The 20,195-nt window shown below is 38.5% G+C and overlaps 1 protein-coding gene across 1 annotated transcript in view; it reads left to right on the top strand.

Moving 5' to 3' along the window:
- The window catches only part of hdac4 (histone deacetylase 4), a 293,108-nt gene that overhangs the window by 243,806 nt on the left and 29,107 nt on the right, over window positions 1-20,195 (top strand). Inside the window, exons 21-22 of the mRNA XM_079822512.1 lie at window positions 1,391-1,510; window positions 2,896-2,993. Coding sequence (XP_079678638.1) covers window positions 1,391-1,510; window positions 2,896-2,993 — 218 coding nt within the window. The remainder of the gene's footprint in view (window positions 1-1,390; window positions 1,511-2,895; window positions 2,994-20,195) is intronic.

The raw sequence follows: 20,195 nt of genomic DNA, 5'->3' as shown, positions 1-20,195 counted from the left end.
CAGTAAATGTCCATGGGCATCTTTTATCACAAAAAAGTTTATTTTTCTGTTAACATAACCAGTGCCATTACAGTGGAGGGAAAATGTATGTTTTTATGTATAAATATACTATACTATATATCATTTCTAATAAATATTTATAATGCCAACATAACCAGTGCCATGAGTGGAAAATTATTTAATTAAATGCATTAAATATTTTACTACTTTGTTAAAAATCAAATATTATATTTATATATAATAATAATAATATATAAATGTAATTTTTGATTTTTAACAATGTTTTAATAATACATTTAATTAAATAATGTGTCCTCTGTCTTAGAACTGTTTTATATTTATATATATATATATATATATATATATATATATATATATATATATATATATACATACATACATACATACATACACACACACACACACACACACACACACACACACACACACACACACACACACACGTTTGTTTTTGTGAAATGTGAGGACATTCCATAGGCGTAATGGTTTTTATACCGTACAAACCATATTTTCTATCCCCTTAAACTGCCCCTAAACCTAAACCTAACCCTCACAGGAGACTGTGCAGTTCACTTTCTGTGAAAAAAAAACTTGTTTTGTGTGATTTATAAGCATTTTGAAAAGTGAGGACATGGGGAACGTCCTCATATTTCACCCTCTTTTTGTAATACCTGTGTCATACCCATGTCATTATACACATTTGTGTCCTGATATTTCACAAAAACATGCCCACTCACACACACACACACACATATATATATACACATACATACATGTATGTATGTATATATATATATATATATATATATATATATATATATATATATATATATATATATATATATATATATATATATAATTATATAATTATATAATTATATATATATATATTTTTTTTTTTTTTTTTTTTAAACAATATAATAGTTTATGGTATGTGGGACGGTCTTATCCTGGGTCAGCGGTAGCCTGAAATGGGTCCACATACGCAAGAAGACAAGTGGCGTCAGGGCAGAGCTCTGTTGGGGTCATTAGGGTTTCCTTTTAAAATGGTTTTCATTTCCTCCTGTCTGTCACACGGCTCTTCTGACAGACCTGCTGTTTACGGGGAAGCTGACCATGACATGTAGTGGCAGACATGAAAAGAAATCAACAAAATAATACAGCTCTTAAACTGTCCTCCTGCATCACAGACGGCTCAGAATAGATTTTTACACACTTTTCATTCCAATGTGAATACACCAGAGTGACGGCATGTCTTTTGACAGCATCTGATTTTTACATTGCTTAACCAAATGTTGTTTTGACTAGATTAATGATTACTTTAGTATTGAACAGATGACATATCAATTGTTTGTACTGTTGCGCATAGGATGTTCATCATGGCAACGGGACTCAACAGGCCTTCTACAGTGATCCTAATGTCCTGTATCTGTCTCTCCATCGCTACGATGATGGGAACTTCTTCCCTGGCAGCGGAGCCCCCGATGAGGTGGGTTTTATGTGCCTTCGGACAGTATTTCATTAACACTAATATATGTTCAGAAGTTTGTGTTTGGTGGTGAGATATTTTTATGTTTTTTTTTTATGTAAAAAACTGTTTTAATATATTTTAAAATGCACTTTATTCCTGTGATTCAGCATCATCACTCCAGTCTTCAGTGTCACATGATCCTTCAGAAATCATTCTAATGCTGATTTGCTACTCAAGATTTTTTTTTATATTGTTATCAACAGTTGAAAACAGTTGTGCTGCTGCTTAATAGTTTTGTGGAAACCGATACATTTATTTTCAGGATTCTTTGATGAATAGAAATATTTTGTAGCAAAACAACTTTTGATCAATTTAACGCTGAATGAAAGTATTATTTTCTTTCAAAGAAAAAAATCTTATTGACCACAAACCTTTGAGTGGTGCTGCATATCACAGTATGCATGTATTTGCTTTGAAACAGCTGAAACATTTCTGAAAAACATTTTTTTTCAGTAAGAGGGGACCACAATTGAATCATAATTTTAATGTAAATTAAAAATACAAGGCATACAACATAAAAACACATAATATAAAAACTCAAAATCTTGGTTAAACCTGAAAATAAACAGTTTGGGGATTTTGTAAAATATAAAACGAATAATACATTGGAAAAAATGAAGATAAAATGCTTAATATTCTGCTATTCTATATATAATTTTCTAGGTGACAAAGAAATGTGTGACCATGTGAATTTGCACAGACTGTCAGATGCAGATGCACTTTGAAACATTCTCAAATCAAGTTTTATATATGTATTTATTTAAGTTTTTCAATTAAATTTGCACATATATATATATATATATATATATATATATATAAATACCATAAATATACACCAATTCAATGTATGCAAACGAAAAGCATTTTGAACCTATTGTGAATATTTAATATACGTTCCATATCAACCTGACATGAGCAGAGGAAAAGACAGTTGTGTTCTTCTTTTCCCCTTTGACTCCCATTTCTCCCAGTTATAATTAATGCTCGTTATCATTAATCCGGTAAGTCAGCTCCTGCCTCTGAACTAATGAGGGGATTGAAATTTAATTGACTCTGTTGTACCCCTAAATTCTGGTATTAGTCAAAGTCCATTTGGCTTTTGAATAAAACCTCATTACAGTTTAACTCTGGTCATAATTGTTGGGATTTGTCCTGTATTGGCTCTCTGACATCAGCCTTAATTTAGCGGTTTCCCTGAGGATGTTCGAATGTGCGTGATTCATAACTCTTGCTCATCTGCTCCAGTAAGACCGGTGCTGGGAACTTAGTAGAAATAGAGAGAGTTTACTACACCACTAAGTGAATTGTACTGTATTTTATGGCTTGTTTTTGTCTGTCTATAGGTGGGCATTGGTCCAGGCGTGGGCTTTAACGTGAACATGGCATTCACTGGAGGTCTGGAGCCGCCCATGGGCGACGCAGATTATCTAGCAGCATTCAGGTATCATTGTCACGCATACACCTCTTTTACTCCAAAACAAGCAGGACGGTCTTCAAAACCTGCACATAGTGTATTGCGGTCTTTGTTTACAAGTAATAAAACACAATGAAAAAAATAGGAGCAGAGTGTCTGCCAACTGCATGTGTATCACATCATCTTTGTTGATTATAATGTTATATGTTCCTGGTTCGAGACCATCAGGTTTTAGTGGCCGGTGCAGAAGCCATGTTTCTCATGCAGAATTGGCTTTCTTCTTTTTTTGGGGAAACGCACAGAATGGGTCCAGGTTGAGCGGCGGAATTATATTGATGAAAGACTCACTTATAACTAATGTCCAGATATATTTACCTTACTGTTTTTATTATTTATTTCTTTCATTGAATAGTCATTTACTCCCTCAACCTATTTATATTACCACCAGCTGCACAGTCAGAGATTTTATGTGGGCACATGTGGCAGAGAGTGGCCTGTTTAGGGCTGAATTTATCGCAAGGCAGTGTCATTTTATTGGATGGGCTGCTCCAGTGACCTCACAGCCAGTAGAAGGACTGTATTTCACCACTGTGTGTAACTCAGAATAGGATGTGATGATTGAGAATGCTTGAAGAATCTAACAGACTCTTAAGAGCTGCAAGGAAAACGCACTTCAGTTTGATCAGCTGGATCAATGAACTTTTTCTTTTTTGGCAGGAAAGACATTAAAAGCTTTTTTCAAAGAGAAGGGTTCTGTTTCAAAACCTGGTGAGCTTCCCTGCTGTCTACAGCTTTTGTACTTTGGCATGCTGCCTTCTAAGGTGAAATCTAATTTATGACCAATTTGAAACAATCTAGACAGGGAGCAACTCGACTCAATTTTGTATCACAATATTTTAGTAGATTTGGATACGATTATGAACTAAATGAGACTCTAATGAGCATACAAATACAAAATACACAAGTATTAAAGGTAGTTTAAGTATTAAATTAAGGTCAACTTATGACGTTCGCATGGTTTTTACATTCAAAAACATCATAATGAATAAGTAATAGGCTATTTTCTACACTGGTTTTGAGGCTTTCTCAAGAAACACTGGGTTTTGATGGGCTTGCCGCACTGTCCACGGCTAGGGTTGGATAACAGTTTTGCATATTATAATGAGCTTCAGCTCCCCTGTGAGTAGGCTACACAAGGAATTGTTTTGAAAGCGTGTGAGAAACTGCAAACAAAAAGATTCGTCCCACAGGGCTCGCAAAATATCTTTATCAAACAAACACAATCTCTCATCCACCCGCGATTGATTGGAATGTTATTTTTCATTACTTGGCCCGCCTGATTGGTGGATATAAGCGCGAACCGTGCATCACACACACACACACACGCCAAGTACATCGCAGACTGCATTTTCAAAAGTTTCACGATTGTATTTTTCCTTCAAATATGAAGTCAAGAGAGTGAACGCACATCAAGAAAGGAATGTTATTTCACTATTTAAGATAGCCCCTCGGCAGGCCGGAACATGTCACAATATTCCTCATTTAAATCATTCCCATCTGAGGCATATGTAGTGTGTTGAAGCTCACCGTTATGGTGAGGGGCGTTGCATTTCCAAAACATACTCGAAGCAGTTGACCAATCACAACACACTGGGCCAGCCGACCAATCAGAGCACATTGCAGTTTTCAGAAGGAGGGGCTTCATAGAGACCGGAACTAAAAAGAGCATTACTGATGGACTGGGAAGAGAGGTGCTGCAACAATGTCAAATTTGTGAAAAATGCTTTTTTTGAACCATTCAAGCATAAACGCCTATTCTAGTAGACCTCAACAACAGCTTGTAGATTTTGAAAAGGGGCATAAGTCCCCTTGTAACACATTTTAATGACAGCACTCTGTATTTATTGATTTATATTATATCACTGACATTCCTGTAGCATCGTTGAATGTCATCTTTCAATAAGCTTGTCTCACCTGCAAAGAATACACATGATACTGGTCAAAATAAGATATATTTGAATAATTCTGCTTACTTTTTTGGCATTTTTATGCTCCCTTAAAATAAAGGCAGCTCACTAGGTTTTAGAACAGAGCCAAACCAATTCACCGGTTTATTATTGCTCACTAACACACCCGTTTGACAGCCAAATAGTGTGAAAGCCCCAGGCAAAGCCCCATTTTCACAGGGATTTTCTTGAACTGTAGGTGGTTGTTGGAGAATTGGTGGGAGAATGGTGTCTTGTAACAATTTGTATAAGCTCTGCTCATCCGTTGAACTGTCCCTTTTATCTGTAGCAGGGGCCGATGGGAGTCTTTGAAGGCGGGCCAGTAAAGCTGAGCCCCATTAGCATTGGTGTTTGGGGCTATTAATAACCCCTTCCTTCACACTGCGGGCGCACGGCCGATTCGAGATGCTCTTTGAAGAGGGGCCTCCGTGCCCAATGCGTTCAGGCTGCTTCGGCAGGTAGATGGCTAAAATATGGCCCACTGCAGGGCGATAAGATAGGATAGTCCTCGCTCTTCCCTGTTTTTTTTTTAAACCAGACCACCTCCCTCTCTTTGACCCAACCAGCCCCACTCTCCATCTGTCCGGCCGTTGTCGTAAATCTCTCTTCGATAAATTCGCTTCACCTCTCTTCAGCGGCTTTTCCTCACGCAGGGTCTAAGTGATGCCAGCTGAGTCTGACCCGACTGCAGCGTCTGACCCCAAATCTCCTCCTGATCTCATCTGCATCAGCACCCATATTAAGATGCTCCGGTTTGGCCATTGATAATCAGTCGGATAAATTTTGTAGTTTGATACTACCATCTACCTTTATGTTACTTAGAGTAGCCAGCCGCTCACCTTCACACTATAAACCTAAACACTGCATTTAACTTGGCATATATGATATGACCGAATAATAATTATTTGCAATTATTTTAATTAAAAAAAGCATGTTATCCATTCATTATTCAGCTGATTAGATACCTTTTTTTCAGTTAAAAAAAGTAATACAATTAGCACAAAAAAGAAGAGATTTGATGTGAAATATAGTATCTCAGAAATGTATAAGCATAGTAAAAAGTGAAGTTAAATTGTTCAATATGTATTTAGTAATTTACATTAAAGCAGGTGTCGCTAATTATTTTAAATGTGAGGTACTATATTTTATCATGTTTTTATATTACAAATATAATCATTTATATTATATATTATAAATTATTCAATTATAATATTGCAAATATTTTTTACCATTTTATACAACTGAAAATGATCATTTTTAACAAGGATTACATTTTATTCCTTAGGTTAAAGGTCATGTGTTTGTGTTTATTATTATTAATTATTATTATATATTAAGTCAAGTCAACTTTATTTATATAGCGCTTTTAACAATGCAGATTGTTTCAAAGCAGCTTCACAGTGTTAAAAGGAAAATAATGCAACAGAATTTTATTCAGCCGTTCTGGAGAAAACGGTGATGTCATCAGTTCATTTCAATTATCATACAATGACAATGTGGGCTTTAGATCAGTAATTAGATCAGTAATTTAGTTTGTATGGTTAATTTAGTTTAATAATTAGATTTATTTGGATATTTAGTTGAAAAATTTAGTGTCCCCAACTGAGCACGCCAAGCCAGAGGCAACAGTGGCAAGGAAACCAAAACCCCATCAGGTGACCTAATGGAGAAAAATAAACCTTGGGAGAAACCAGGCTTAGTCTGGGTGCCAGTTCTCCTCTGGCCAATTAACAAACAGCGTATGATTATTATTCTGACAACTTTACAGGTCAGAAGTCATAACAGATCGGAATATTCGAAATATCGGAGTTATCACGCTGGAGACGGGTTTATTGAGGATGCCGTATTGATGAAACAATTATTAAAGTGCAATATTCGAAAGATCGGAGGCAACACGCCAGAGACGGGTTTTATTGAGGATGACATATCGATTGAACAATTATTAAATAGGAATATTCAAACAATCGGAGTCATCAGGCCGGAGACGGGTTTATTGAGGATGCCGTGTCGATGAGGCAATTTCAGGGGGAGTCTAATTGACACGGTCTCTGCAGACACTTCCGGGTCCACCATCTGAACTGGATCCGGCCCGGATCCGGCTGACTGCAGTAAACCTCAAGATAAAACAGAGAGACTATCATTAGCGTAGATGTCATTCTTCTGATGATGTAACGAGTACATCAGGTGTTATGGGGAAGAGTTCCCGGTTCCGTCTGACCTTGTTAATGCAGCCTAACAATCATTTCATTGAAAAAGTGTTTTATGTGTATGACATGGTAAAGAGATGTGTTTTTAGTCTAGATTTAAACTGACAGAGCGTGTCTGCTTCGCGAACAATGTTAGGAAGTCTGTTCCAGAGTTTAGGTGCTAAATAGGAAAAGGATCGACCGCCTGCCATTGATTTCGATATTCTCGGTTTTATTAACTGGCCAGAATTTTGAGACCGCAGTAGACGTGATGGAGTATAATGTGTTAAGAGCTCGCTCAAGTATTGGGGAGCTAAACCATTTAGTGCTTTGTAAGTAATAAGCAAGATTTTAAAATGTATGCAATGTTTAATAGGCAGCCAGTGCAGTGTTGACAGAACTGGGCTAATATGGTCATACTTCCTGGTTCTAGTAAGAACTCGAGCTGCTGCGTTTTGGACCGGCTGGAGTTTGTTTATTAAGCGAGCAGGGCAACCACCCAGTAGAGCATTACAATAATCTAGCCTTGAGGTCATGAACGCATGAACTAACTGTTCAGCATGTTGCATTGAGAGCATGTGCCGTAATTTAGATATATTTTTAAGATGGTAGAATGCAATTTTACAGATGCTAGAAACGTGGCTTTCAAACGAAAGATTGGTATCAAAGAGCACACCCAGGTTCCTCACTGACGACGATTACAATCGTCATATTACAATTATATAGTGTGACCGTGAATAAACTGTAAAAGAGTATGCAGTATGATACAGTAAGGTTAATTTAATACAGTAATGTTGCATGGATGAGTTTAATTTTTGAAAGAAATTCTGTTGAAAATGCCACCACAGATGTGGAATGACACAAACCATATTTGCGTCAGCATTTGCCTCTTACATGAGAGTATCTGTGTAGCTCAGTGCATATGTAATGCTCTACTGTTTGAGTTACTGGGGCACCTGAGCCATTATTTTAATCGAATTACATGCAAATCTGCTCATGATTCATTCTGAGTCAGAGGAAACTCCATGTTAAGTGACTCAACCTTTAAATGATCTGTAATCGGGTTGTGTTCATAGAGTAGTTATCTGTCCTGCGTCCACCCATGATCCACCCAGATGAGGGGACGTCTCTGTCTCTCTCTCTCTCTCTCTCTCTCCCTCTCGTGTTTTCTGTCATCAGTTGCTCTTTACAAACGTTTCTCAGCGTTTGATTTAATGATCCCTTGAGACTGAGGAGGGAGAACATAACAGTTCATATATTTCTGTCTACTGCCTTCCTGCTCACGCCATCCTTTCTTTCTTTCTTTCTTTCTTTCTTCATTCTGTCATTCTTATCCTTTAATTTTTTTATCTTTAGTTTTTTGTGGCCTTTATTTTTATTTCTATTTATCATATCCTTTCTTTTATTCGTTTGTTCATTCTTTCTGTCTGTTTTTCTGTCTGTTCTTCCTTTCGTTGTCTTTTGTTTGTTTTGTCTTGTATCTCTGTTTTTGTTCTTTGTCTTTTTTCTCTCTTTTGTTTGTTTGTGTATTTGTTTATTCTTAGTCTTTTGATATTTTATTCTTTTTTGCTTTGTTTTGTCAAATGTGTGTGTGTTCTTTTTTGTTTTGTTTTGTCTTGTCTTCGTTTGTTCCTTTGGTATCTTTATTTCATCTGTTTGTTTGTTCTTTCTTTTTTCACCTTGTTTTTTGTTCTGCTTTCTTTCGTTTGTTTGTTTCTTCTGTATCTTTTTTCTTTCGTTCTTCTCACTTATCACTTTCCCCTCTTTATGCATCTCTTTCTTGTTCACCCATATCTTTTTCCCTCCTCTCTTTTTCCCCCTCCACTCGTCGTGTTTCCTCCTCGACGAGATGTTTTGTGGGCCTCTCGAGACAATGCATGCCTTAAGGGCAGCACCTTCTTATTTAGACCCAGCCAGTGCCACGTTGCATTTGCAGGGGATCAACCCTAGGATGAAGAAAGGAGGGAGAAAAAAGATAAGAAAATTGGCTCTAATGAAAACCAGAAGCCCAGGCACTCTCACCATGAACTTGGAAACAGAAAGGAGAATTGAAGTTAATTCAAACCAGCTCTTCGCAATGCCAGATGACAAGGCTTTGAAGTGCCCCCCTCCCCGCCGCCTTGACTCTTTGCGTTCTCGCGTTTTCTTTTTTTTTTTTTTGGACGGGGAAGCGATTGGAAAAGCCTTTGAGACTGATGGATAGCCATGACTAGCATTAACCCTTCACTGCCCCTTTTTTTTTTTTTTTTTTTTTTGGTTTTACAAGTGCATGATCCTTCTGCTCCAAACCACTCTTGGCATGTTCCAGCTCTGGGATTTGGTGGACCCGTGAGGTGGGATCGGTTTTCGAGAGCCTTGAGGTTCCAGTCCATGTAATTTGTCTCAGTCCATTGCAAGGAAATTTGCGCAGGCTAATGCTAATTACCAGTCATAAATCCTTGCCTCATCTTGCACGTCATGGTTGAGTCTTCCTCATCTGTGGATCCGTTCTCTGTGTGCCCCCCTGGCAAACATGACAGAAAGTTTCCCTGAATAAGCTTTTGGAAGAAGATTCATAGCCAGTTAGTTTCGGGTGGAGCTGATGAGCATCTAGAGAGATGGAGGTCACCGTTTGTCTTGTTCATGCCATGGGACGAAGAGTGTTTGTGTGTGAGACAGAAAGATAAAGTGCTCACGACATTATATATCCCAGACACGCGGTCCTGTACTCTCATGCCAAGCTCCGCTCTCTTCCCACCGACCCCACAGCGAGGCAGATTGGCTGCCACTGGGGAGAAGAGGAAGAGGAGGACGATGAAGAACTTCTCACGCTCTGTAGCCTTGTGTTCCTGAGACTCTTAGTCTGTTTTCACACTTGTCTTGATTGTTTGGTCTGAACCACAGTTTGACAAATTGTGTACTATCTTGAGTTCACACGAATCCAACTTTTATTATTTATGTCTGTCTGTCTTTCTTTTCCTTGTTTGTTTGTTCTGTCTTTTTGTTTCTTTGTTCCTTTCATTTGTTTCTTTCCCTCCTTCCTTCCTTCTTTCTTGTGTCTTTGTTTATTCATTCCGCCTTTTGTTTCATCAACAGTAGTTAACTTCAAGTTAATCATTATTGCTCTCACACAAATTGTGAGTTCACGTGAACCGAACCCCAGGCCACCGTTTCAAGCAGGCTCAGGTGCAGTTTCCTGTTGTGCATCTTGGTTCAAAAACATTTTCGCATCAACCTAATACACATCAAATGGACTCCAGTGTGAAAGTGCAGTGAAACACAAGCTCAATGACTTTGGGACAGTGTTCACACAAATCCACTTCCCCTCACTCACTCGTTTTCATTTGCTCCAGATGAATATTGTTGGTGTTACAGGGCTTGAATTTCAGCATGGGATTGCACGTATTGCGCATAATTTTACTCGCACCCAAAGTGCGCAGAAAATAATGTCAAAATGCCGGTCTTGACGAGTATTGACATATTCACTTATGTTTTAAGTGAACATAAACAGTTGAGAAAGAAAACGCATGTGCAACAGTATAATGGATCCGTGCGTCAGGTCTTAAAGTGACAGCAGCCTAATATACCTGCTGCCAAATTATGAGATATTAAAACTATCTATATGGCAGTTTTTGGTATTGATGTCAAAACTGTGGCCAGTGAAAATGGAAAACCAAAAACAGTGGCTGGTGAGCAAAAAAGTTAATGTCAAGCCCTGTATTTATATACACTCACCTAAAGGATTATTAGGAACTCCATACTAATACTGTGTTTGACCCCCTTTCGCCTTCAGAACTGCCTTAATTCTACGTGGCATTGATTCAACAAGGTGCTGAAAGCATTCTTTAGAAATGTTGGCCCATATTGATAGGATAGCATCTTGCAGTTGATGGAGATTTGTGGGATGCACATCCAGGGCACGAAGCTCCCGTTCCACCGCATCCCAAAGAAGCTCTATTGGGTTGAGATCTGGTGACTGTGGGGGCATTTTAGTCCAGTGAACTCATTGTCATGTTCAAGAAACCAATTTGAAATGATTCGAGCTTTGTGACATGGTGCATTATCCTGCTGGAAGTAGCCATCAGAGGATGGGTACATGGTGGTCATAAAGGATGGACATGGTCAGAAACAATGCTCAGGTAGGCCGTGGCATTTAAACGATGCCCAATTGGCACTAAGGGGCCTAAAGTGTGCCAAGAAAACATCCCCCACACCATTACACCACCACCACCAGCCTGCACACTGGTAACAAGGCATGATGGATCCATGTTCTCATTCTGTTTACGCCAAATTCTGACTCTACCATCTAAATGTCTCAACAGAAATCAAGACTCCTCAGACCAGGCAACATTTTTCTAGTCTTCAACTGTCCAATTTTGGTGAGCTTGTGCAAATTGTAGCCTCTTTTTCCTTTTTGTAGTGGAGATGAGTGGTACCCGGTGGGGTTTTCTGCTGTTGTAGCCCATCCGCCTCAAGTTTGTGCGTGTTGTGGCTTCACAAATGCTTTGCTGCATACCTCGGTTGTAACGAGTGGTTATTTCAGTCAAAGTTGCTCTTCTATCAGCTTGAATCAGTCGGCCCATTCTCCTCTGACCTCTAGCATCAACAAGGCATTTTCGCCCACAGGACTGCCGCATACTGGATGTTTTTCCCTTTTCACACCATTCTTTGTAAACCCTAGAAATGGTTGTGCGTGAAAATCCCAGTAACTGAGCAGATTGTGAAATACTCAGACCGGCCCGTCTGGCACCAACAACCATGCCACGCTCAAAATTGCTTAAATCACCTTTCTTTCCCATTCTGACATTCAGTTTGGAGTTCAGGAGATGTCTTGACCAGGACCACACCCCTAAATGCATTGAAGCAACTGCCATGTGATTGGTTGATTAGATAATTGCATTAATGAGAAATTGAACAGGTGTTCCTAATAATCCTTTAGGTGAGGGTATATTTACATCAGTTCTTTCTGGTTCTCGAATCTGATTGGCTGAGAGCTGTGCAATATCCTCCCAGTAACAGCACTCTAACCGATTCACAGTTTGTATCAGGCGGCTTGCAACATTTCTCACAGAGAGCGTCATGGCGGATGAGCAAACCTCCATCATTTTTATATACAGTAGCCTATATTTTATTTGTATTATTATTTATTTGATACAAGAAGGAACTGACGTCCAAGGTGCAGCCACTAGCAGGCAATGTTGATAATCTCAAATTGGCTAAAAATATTCAGCCTGGCCAATATCTGTTTTGAATTACATGTTATATCTGCTTGCAAATTTCTAAAAACAGTTTTATTTTACAGTATTTCTCCTCCTATTTCACCTTTGAATTTCAACTGAGCGATACTGAGAGAATCCAGATATGTGCTTTTTTTTCCACTTGTGTCATTAGTGAATGTAGAGCCCAAACCGCAGCCTGCAGAGATCCTCTCTGTGTGTTGTCATTTACTGATCTGACTGTCAAACGGATGGTCCGCTGGATCTGAAGGGGCCCCTACATGCGAGCTCTGGAGGAACGTGATACTGTGTTCAGGTGCAGCGTGTGAGGCCATGAACATTTCCCAGCGGCCCTCTCTGTGAAGGGTGAGCTCATGGCTGATGAGAGGTGCGCTATTTGTGAAGGACTGCACTCGCTGTCTTTATGGACAGGGGTTTTACGGTCATGGAAAAATATGAATTTTAAAATGGTGTTTTCCAGGCCTGGAAAATGTCATGGAAATTAGAAAAAAAACATTCAAAATTTCTGTATTGTAGTGCATTTGTGACCAAGCAGCCTCTATTGTTTTTGTTATTTTATTTTATTTCATATTATTGGCCTTGAGAGTCCATAGAGCCATTTGAGGTATAGTTGTAAAACTTTTTGACCCTGTGGTCTGGAAAAACACTTCCTTCACCTATTTTCAATTTTTCAACACATGTTGAATGAACATGGATGTTTCCACCATTTTTATTGTTAGAAATTGTAATATATATTGTTTAATAATTGTTTGCTACTTCTACAAACATTTTCTGTTTTTGTCTCTTGTCTGTTTAGTCTCAGATAATGTTCACACTTTTAGGGAGGATTTTTTATTTTTGTGTGTGTGTGGTTTATCGGGTTATCAGGTTTGCTGGTATTTCATTTCTGCATATTTTTGCATTTAAATAACCTTTGCAGTCTTCACATTCTCACTTTTTTTTAAATACTTGTAATTTGATAACATGGTTAGATGTCAGAAATTATATACATTTTTTAATGTTCTTTTTTTATTATGTTGTGATGCCTAATTTCACTTTGTGTATATATATTAGTGCTGTCAACCGATTAATCTGGATTAATTGCATCCAAGTTAGTTTATTCATAATATATATATGTGTACCGTGTAGAATTATTATCTATATTTGAATACAGACACATGCAGGTGTATATTTAGGGAAAAAAAATATTTATATATATATAAATATATATATATATACAGTATATACATGCAAATATTTCTTATAAATATAAATGTGTATGTATTCAAATATACATAATTATATAAAGTACACACACATATATTATGTAAACACAAACTTTTATTTGGATATATATATATATATATATATATATATATATATATATATATATATATATATATATACTGTAGTATCAGCCATTTATTGCTTCTCTGCCATGAAATTAGTATTTTTATATCAAATGTCAATCTAATGATTAAATAACAGGATAAATCATATGAAAAAATCATGGCAATTTATTAGTCAACAAGGCTGGGAACCCTGAATGGGCAACAGAGAAGAGAGATGAAGAAAAGACTTTAAAATAGCAGCCGAATGAATCTAGTTGCTTGTGTTTGCGTGTGTGAGAGTTTGGCATAACAATTCAAGTCTGGAGCAAACACATCAAAGGTCAAAGGGATTTGGCAGAGGCCCTATCTTGTTGTGAGAAATGAGCCCTTGGCTTCTCATCTCCGTATCCCGCTCTGGAGCCTGACGCCGGCTCTCGGTAAGACTCACACAGGAGCTCCTCGAGGAAAACATCACCTAAGACCTGCAGAAATGAGCGTGGTTTAAGAGAGAGGGGCCTCTCGCAGGTTCAGCGATGCTGTTGGTCTTCAGAGTGGCGTGGTGTGATTTGATTTGTGTGCGTTGTGTGTCTGTGTGGTCTAGCCAGTGATTAATCCTGCTCTTTTGAGGCAATTGGATTGAAATGCAGGAATGATCATATCCGTCAGCAGAAGCGCCCATAAAGCAGCCAAATAAGCTGACAGTCAGCAGAGACAGGAGTTTGGATGGCTCCCACTCGGAGCAGGATGCAACTACGTAGGCCGTAAATCTCAGCATCCATGGCCTAATTAGTAAAGCTCTTTTTCATCTCCGCATCAACGCTGTCTGATTCATGAGTGCACGAGCTTTAAAGTAGACTTTTCCACACAGGCTCGATAATTGATCGTGCGGTTTTGAGAGAAGAGCCGCGTTTTTTGTGGCGGGGGAATGTGATGATGCAAGCAGTTTTGGCGGGCGCCTGAAGCTCGCTTGTCTCTGAACATCAAAGTGGAGAACGGAAGGTTCTGGCCGCTCGCCCGCACTGCTGCTGTCATACCGAGGACCCCTCCGTGAGTCTGCGGCTGCCCTCCGAGTGCCTGTGGCCTGTGTGTAGCTTTGATTTGCCCAGGGCTAGACTGGAGGAAGGTTTTATGTGGGCGCCCTACTGCTGTTTCTGGCATGTTGGGAGGCCCTCGATGTGAGGTGTCACCTGTGATGGAAAGTGTGACCGTTGAGCAAAGCTCAGCCTTTTTCTCTTGCTGTGTTAGTGAATAAAGGACTCATTAATAGAAGTACTTGACCTTGAAGGGGTAGTTCAGCCCAAAATGAAAATTCATTCATTTGTTCAAAATCATGTTCCAAAACATGTTTGGTTTCTTTCTTCTGCAGAACACAAAAGATGGTATTTTAATCAATATCATTTTCTGTGGATTGAATAAAGGCCTCAAAAATGTCAGACATGCACATTCCGAGACACAACCAGATATTTAAACAATTGCACAGTAAAATTGTGCCGGAAATGCGCCTTTTACTTTGTTGTGTGGAAAAGAAGCAGGTGAATTTTTCCACCACCTACTGGACTGAAGCATGACGTGCTGGATGGTGCACTGGAGAGCAGTAGCAACCTGCACAGTCGCTTAGATAGTGGCTTGTCACTTGTCAAAGGACAATGATCAGTGATACTTTTTTTGCGAGAGCACTGTGTGCTTCTATTATATTGTTTCACCAAACCAGAGATTCATTAAAGGCCTCATTTTTCTGAAGCAGTGGGTGATATTAATATTTTTGCATCTTTTTTTTAAGGCGCAATATATTGGTAACATATTGGTTGTAGGCTAATATTAGAGTTTAGTGTTTTTTTTATCTATATTCAATTTTATTGAATATTTAATTGTTCATGCTCATTTCCTTTTTTTTTTACATTGTGATTCACTAACTTAAAGTTCATCTTTATTTTAGTCATTAACATTGACAGTATCAATATTTTTGCTTCTTTTTTAGGTATACACAATATATCTGTGCTTTATTTAGGCTAATGTTAGAGTTTGTTTTGGTGTTTTATCATTTATCTACACTCACCTAAAGGATTATTGGGAACACCTGTTCAATTTCTCATTAATGCAATTATCTAATCAACCAATCACATGGCAGTTGCTTCAATGCATTTAGGGGTGTGGTCCTGGTCAAGACAATCTCCTGAACTCCAAACTGAATGTCAGAATGGGAAAGAAAGGTGATTTAAGCAATTCTGAGCGTGGCATGGTTGTTGGTGCCAGACGGGCCGGTCTGAGTATTTCACAATCTGCTCAGTTACTGGGATTTTCACGCACAACCATTTCTAGGGTTTACAAAGAATGGTGTGAAAAGGGAAAAACATCCAGTATGCCGCAGTCCTGTGGGAGAAAATGCCTTGTTGATGCTAGAGGTCAGAGGAGAATGGGCCGACTGATTCAAGCTGATAGAAGAGCAACTTTAACTGAAATAACCACTCGTTACAACCGAGGTATGCGGCAAAGCATTTGTGAAGCCACAACACGCACAACCTTGAGGCGGATGGGCTAAGAGGAAAAAGGAAAAAGAGGCTACAATTTGCACGAGCTCACCAAAATTGGACAGTTGAAGACTGGAAAAATATTGCCTGGTCTGATGAGTCTCGATTTCTGTTGAGACATTCAGATGGTAGAGTCAGAATTTGGCGTAAACAGAATGAGAACATGGATCCATCATGCCTTGTTACCAGTGTGCAGGCTGGTGGTGGTGGTGTAATGGTGTGGGGGATGTTTTCTTGGCACACTTTAGGCCCCTTAGTGCCAATTGGGCATCGTTTAAATGCCATGGCCTACCTGAGCATTGTTTCTGACCATGTCCATCCCTTTACATTTACATTTAGTCATTTAGCAGACGCTTTTATCCAAAGCGACTTACAATTGAGAGTAAAAGAAGCAACTACAACAGTCAAGGGCAACAATATGCAAGTGCTATAACAAGTCTCAGTTAATCTAGCACAGAACACACAGGACAGGTTTTTTTTTATTTTATTTTTTATAAATAAATTAGACAGACAGAAAATGAATAGAATGATAAGTGCTATTCTTGATTGGTCAGGTGCTGCTGGAAGAGATGTGTCTTTAGGTGTTTTTTGAAAATGGCCATTCCACCAGGTGGGGGCGGTCCAGGAAAAGGTCCGTGAGAGCGATTTCATGCCTCTCTGGTATGGCACCACAAGGCGTCATGACCACCTTAATGACCTTTATGACCACCATGTACCCATCCTCTGATGGCTACTTCCAGCAGGATAATGCACCATGTCACAAAGCTTGAATCATTTCAAATTGGTTTCTTGAACATGACAGTGAGTTCACTGTACTAAAATGCCCCCCACAGTCACCAGATCTCAACCCAATAGAGCATCTTTGGGATGTGGTGGAACGGGAGCTTCGTGCCCTGGATGTGCATCCCACAAATCTCCATCAACTGCAAGATGCTATCCTATCAATATGGGCCAACATTTCTAAAGAATGCTTTCAGCACCTTGTTGAATCAATGCCACGTCGAATTAAGGCAGTTCTGAAGGCGAAAGGGGGTCAAACACAGTATTAGTATGGTGTTCCTAATTATCCTTTAGGTGAGTGGATATCTGTCAATATTGAAAATGTAATTGAGCAGTCTCTTTTCCCTTTTTAATATTTTGCTTCAATTTGCCTTCATTTAACACTCACTTGAAATTAATATTTATTTATTCTAATAATTTAATAACTCTGTTAAATGTAATATTTAGCTAATTGCGAAATTAATATCCATGTTCCATCCTGTACATTTTAATGCTGTGATGCCTAAATTCACTTGTAGCTAATTCACTAATTTTAGTTTTTGTTTATTTAGGCAAAATACTATAGAAATGTAATATTGACAGGTCAGCCAAAGCACGGAATGATAATTATTTTTGGTTATGTCAGCCAGAATTTTAATATCGGTGCGTGCCTAACCTCTACACATCTTTATTTTATTATTATTTCATGTTGCAAGTTTTTATTTTCAACCACTGTTTTAAAGACCGCAGCATGCACCAACACGAGTCACTGTTGACTCTCAAAATAGTATCAAGCAAGCTTGTTTTCACTTACCAGCTGACCACACAGACACCACTGCGCTTTCACAGACAACACTGAAAACACTGCGTGCCGTTGCAGCCGTGTGATGACATTTCAGCCGCTTTTCTGTGACGCAAACCCTGTTCGACTCTCAAAGCCCTCTGTCATCCTTTCTGAAGCCTTTAGACCTCCAGTAAGTCAGGCGGTGCAGTCACTTGGGCTCGGTGTGGGGCGCAGGGTGTAATTGAGGTGAGGTTAGGTACTTTAAGATGGAAAATATGAGGCACAGCTGTGGACTTTGGCCATCTTAGGAGTTAGGCCTTTTGCCCACCATCGGCAAGAGGACAAGTGCCATATTCCACAGGCCAGTGAAGTTCCAACCACATCCAACCAGAGACAAAGTATATTGTGCAACTGGGCACTACAGTTAATGCACTGCAAAATAGCTGCGTGTGAAAGAAACCTCCCTGCTAGGAGCATACATGAGTCATAACCATGTCTAATAATTGATTTGCATTTTTTTTAAGGATTATTTAGTGACTTGTGTCATGTGAGGAGATGTGTTAAATTATTGAGGAATATTTAAACAATTAACATTGTATATAATGTAATAAATAAAAAGTAATTAAAATATGAATCTAATTTAAAAAAAATAGGAAAAAAAGACTAAAGCACTAAAAACACTAAAGTGTCATCAAACGTCCCATTAACATGCTGAACACTGCAAGGTTTTAACATTCAGAGTACTTGATTGGAGTGAAATGATTTTCAGCATCTTGAATATTAACATTACATTGTAATTTCCTGCATGTAGATTTCCTGAACTATTAGTTGATTTGAACCACTGTCACAACTTACCCCAAAGCAATTTACAACACAGATGCCCTTTTGGGAAAATACACACACTATATCACTAGATCACACTATATAACATTAAAAGCTATATATATATATATATATATATATATATATAGCTTTTAATGTTTATCCTCATAAAGGCTGCATTTAAAAATACACCCCAAAAAACTGTAATATTGTGAAACATTATTAAAATGTCAAATATTGTTTTCTATTTGACTATATTTTAAAATGTAATTTATTTCTGTGATTCAAAGCTGAATTTTCAGCATCATTACTCCAGTCTTCAGTGTCACATGATCCTTCAGAAATCATATGATATAATGATTTGCTGCTCAAGAAACATTTAAGATTATTATCAATGTTGAAAACAGTTGCGTAAAACATTTTCCGTTTTTTGTTGTTGTTGTATCTTTAATAAAATAAATGCAGCCTTGGTGAACATAAGAGACTTCTTCTATAAACAAAAAAATCTTACCCATCAAAAACTTTTGACCGGCAGTGTTATATGTATATATTAATAAAATATATTAAAATATATGTAAATTAAATACAAATATACATTTACTTTGACATGCAACATGTTTTTTGCATAATCACTTTTCTCATGTGCATCTTTTAATTATAGCCAGCTTTCTAAATACAATATATGGTCACTTGACACAGTCTGTTAGATTAGGCAGATGACACATCTTACCCCGCTCTCCCACACACCATAAACCTCTACTGCATCGAATCTTTATTAACGGCCATGGAAATGAAGCCTTGCACAAATCAAGTCTGTAACATCAGCTACACCTACACTGGAGCAAAGAGCGCCAAGCCTCCCGCCCCACCAAGCCCAGTTATATATCCAATTTCTCCAGCTGCAGTTCAGAAAGAGAAATCTGTCGTCTTAATATAGACTCACAGCTGTGAGCCCAGAAGGAATGCAGGGCCTGGCCGCAGTCATAAACTCAAAGTCAGAATATCCTCCGCCTAATCAATGTGCGTGTCGTCGTCTTCCGACGTGAGCTTTGATGACCCTTACAAAGTCCGATCGGCATTGCCAAGACAAACGCAATCGGATGGTGCGTGCGTGTGTATATGCGTGGATGTGTGTGTTATGTGCGTCTTACAGACAGAGCGGCTGGGATTGTTTTCACGCCATGCACACACCCCAGTCATGTTGTCTTACGACCTCTGCTGAGTCCAACGGCTGTCTGTGCAACAGGCAATCTCTTGGTTAAGGAATTGCGACTTTACCACAGAATGAGCCGTTAAAACCACATTCGTCCCATGAATCATACTGAATCTAGTCGTGTTTCTTGGAATTTAAATGTCCCATGCTTCCCATGATGGCAACTGGTGTTTTGGGGGAGTTTGGACTATATTTAACATACAATAGCACTGCTTCATCATCTTTGGGTTGTTTGCCATGAGTGTTTAAAGGACTTGTTCACATCATTCATCATTTACTCACCCTTATATCATTCATTTTATTTCTGCTTTGAAACACACACAAAAAAACTATTTGCAAAATGTTCATGCTGCTCTCTTCAATGCAATGCAAGTGAATGCCAACCAGGACCTGCTTGGCTCTAAA

This window comes from Gobio gobio (assembly GCF_949357685.1).
Source record: "Gobio gobio genome assembly, chromosome: 7".
NCBI lineage: Eukaryota > Metazoa > Chordata > Actinopteri > Cypriniformes > Gobionidae > Gobio > Gobio gobio.
The sequence above is the reverse complement of the archived record's forward strand: the minus strand, read 5'-3'. Positions and strand labels throughout refer to the sequence as shown.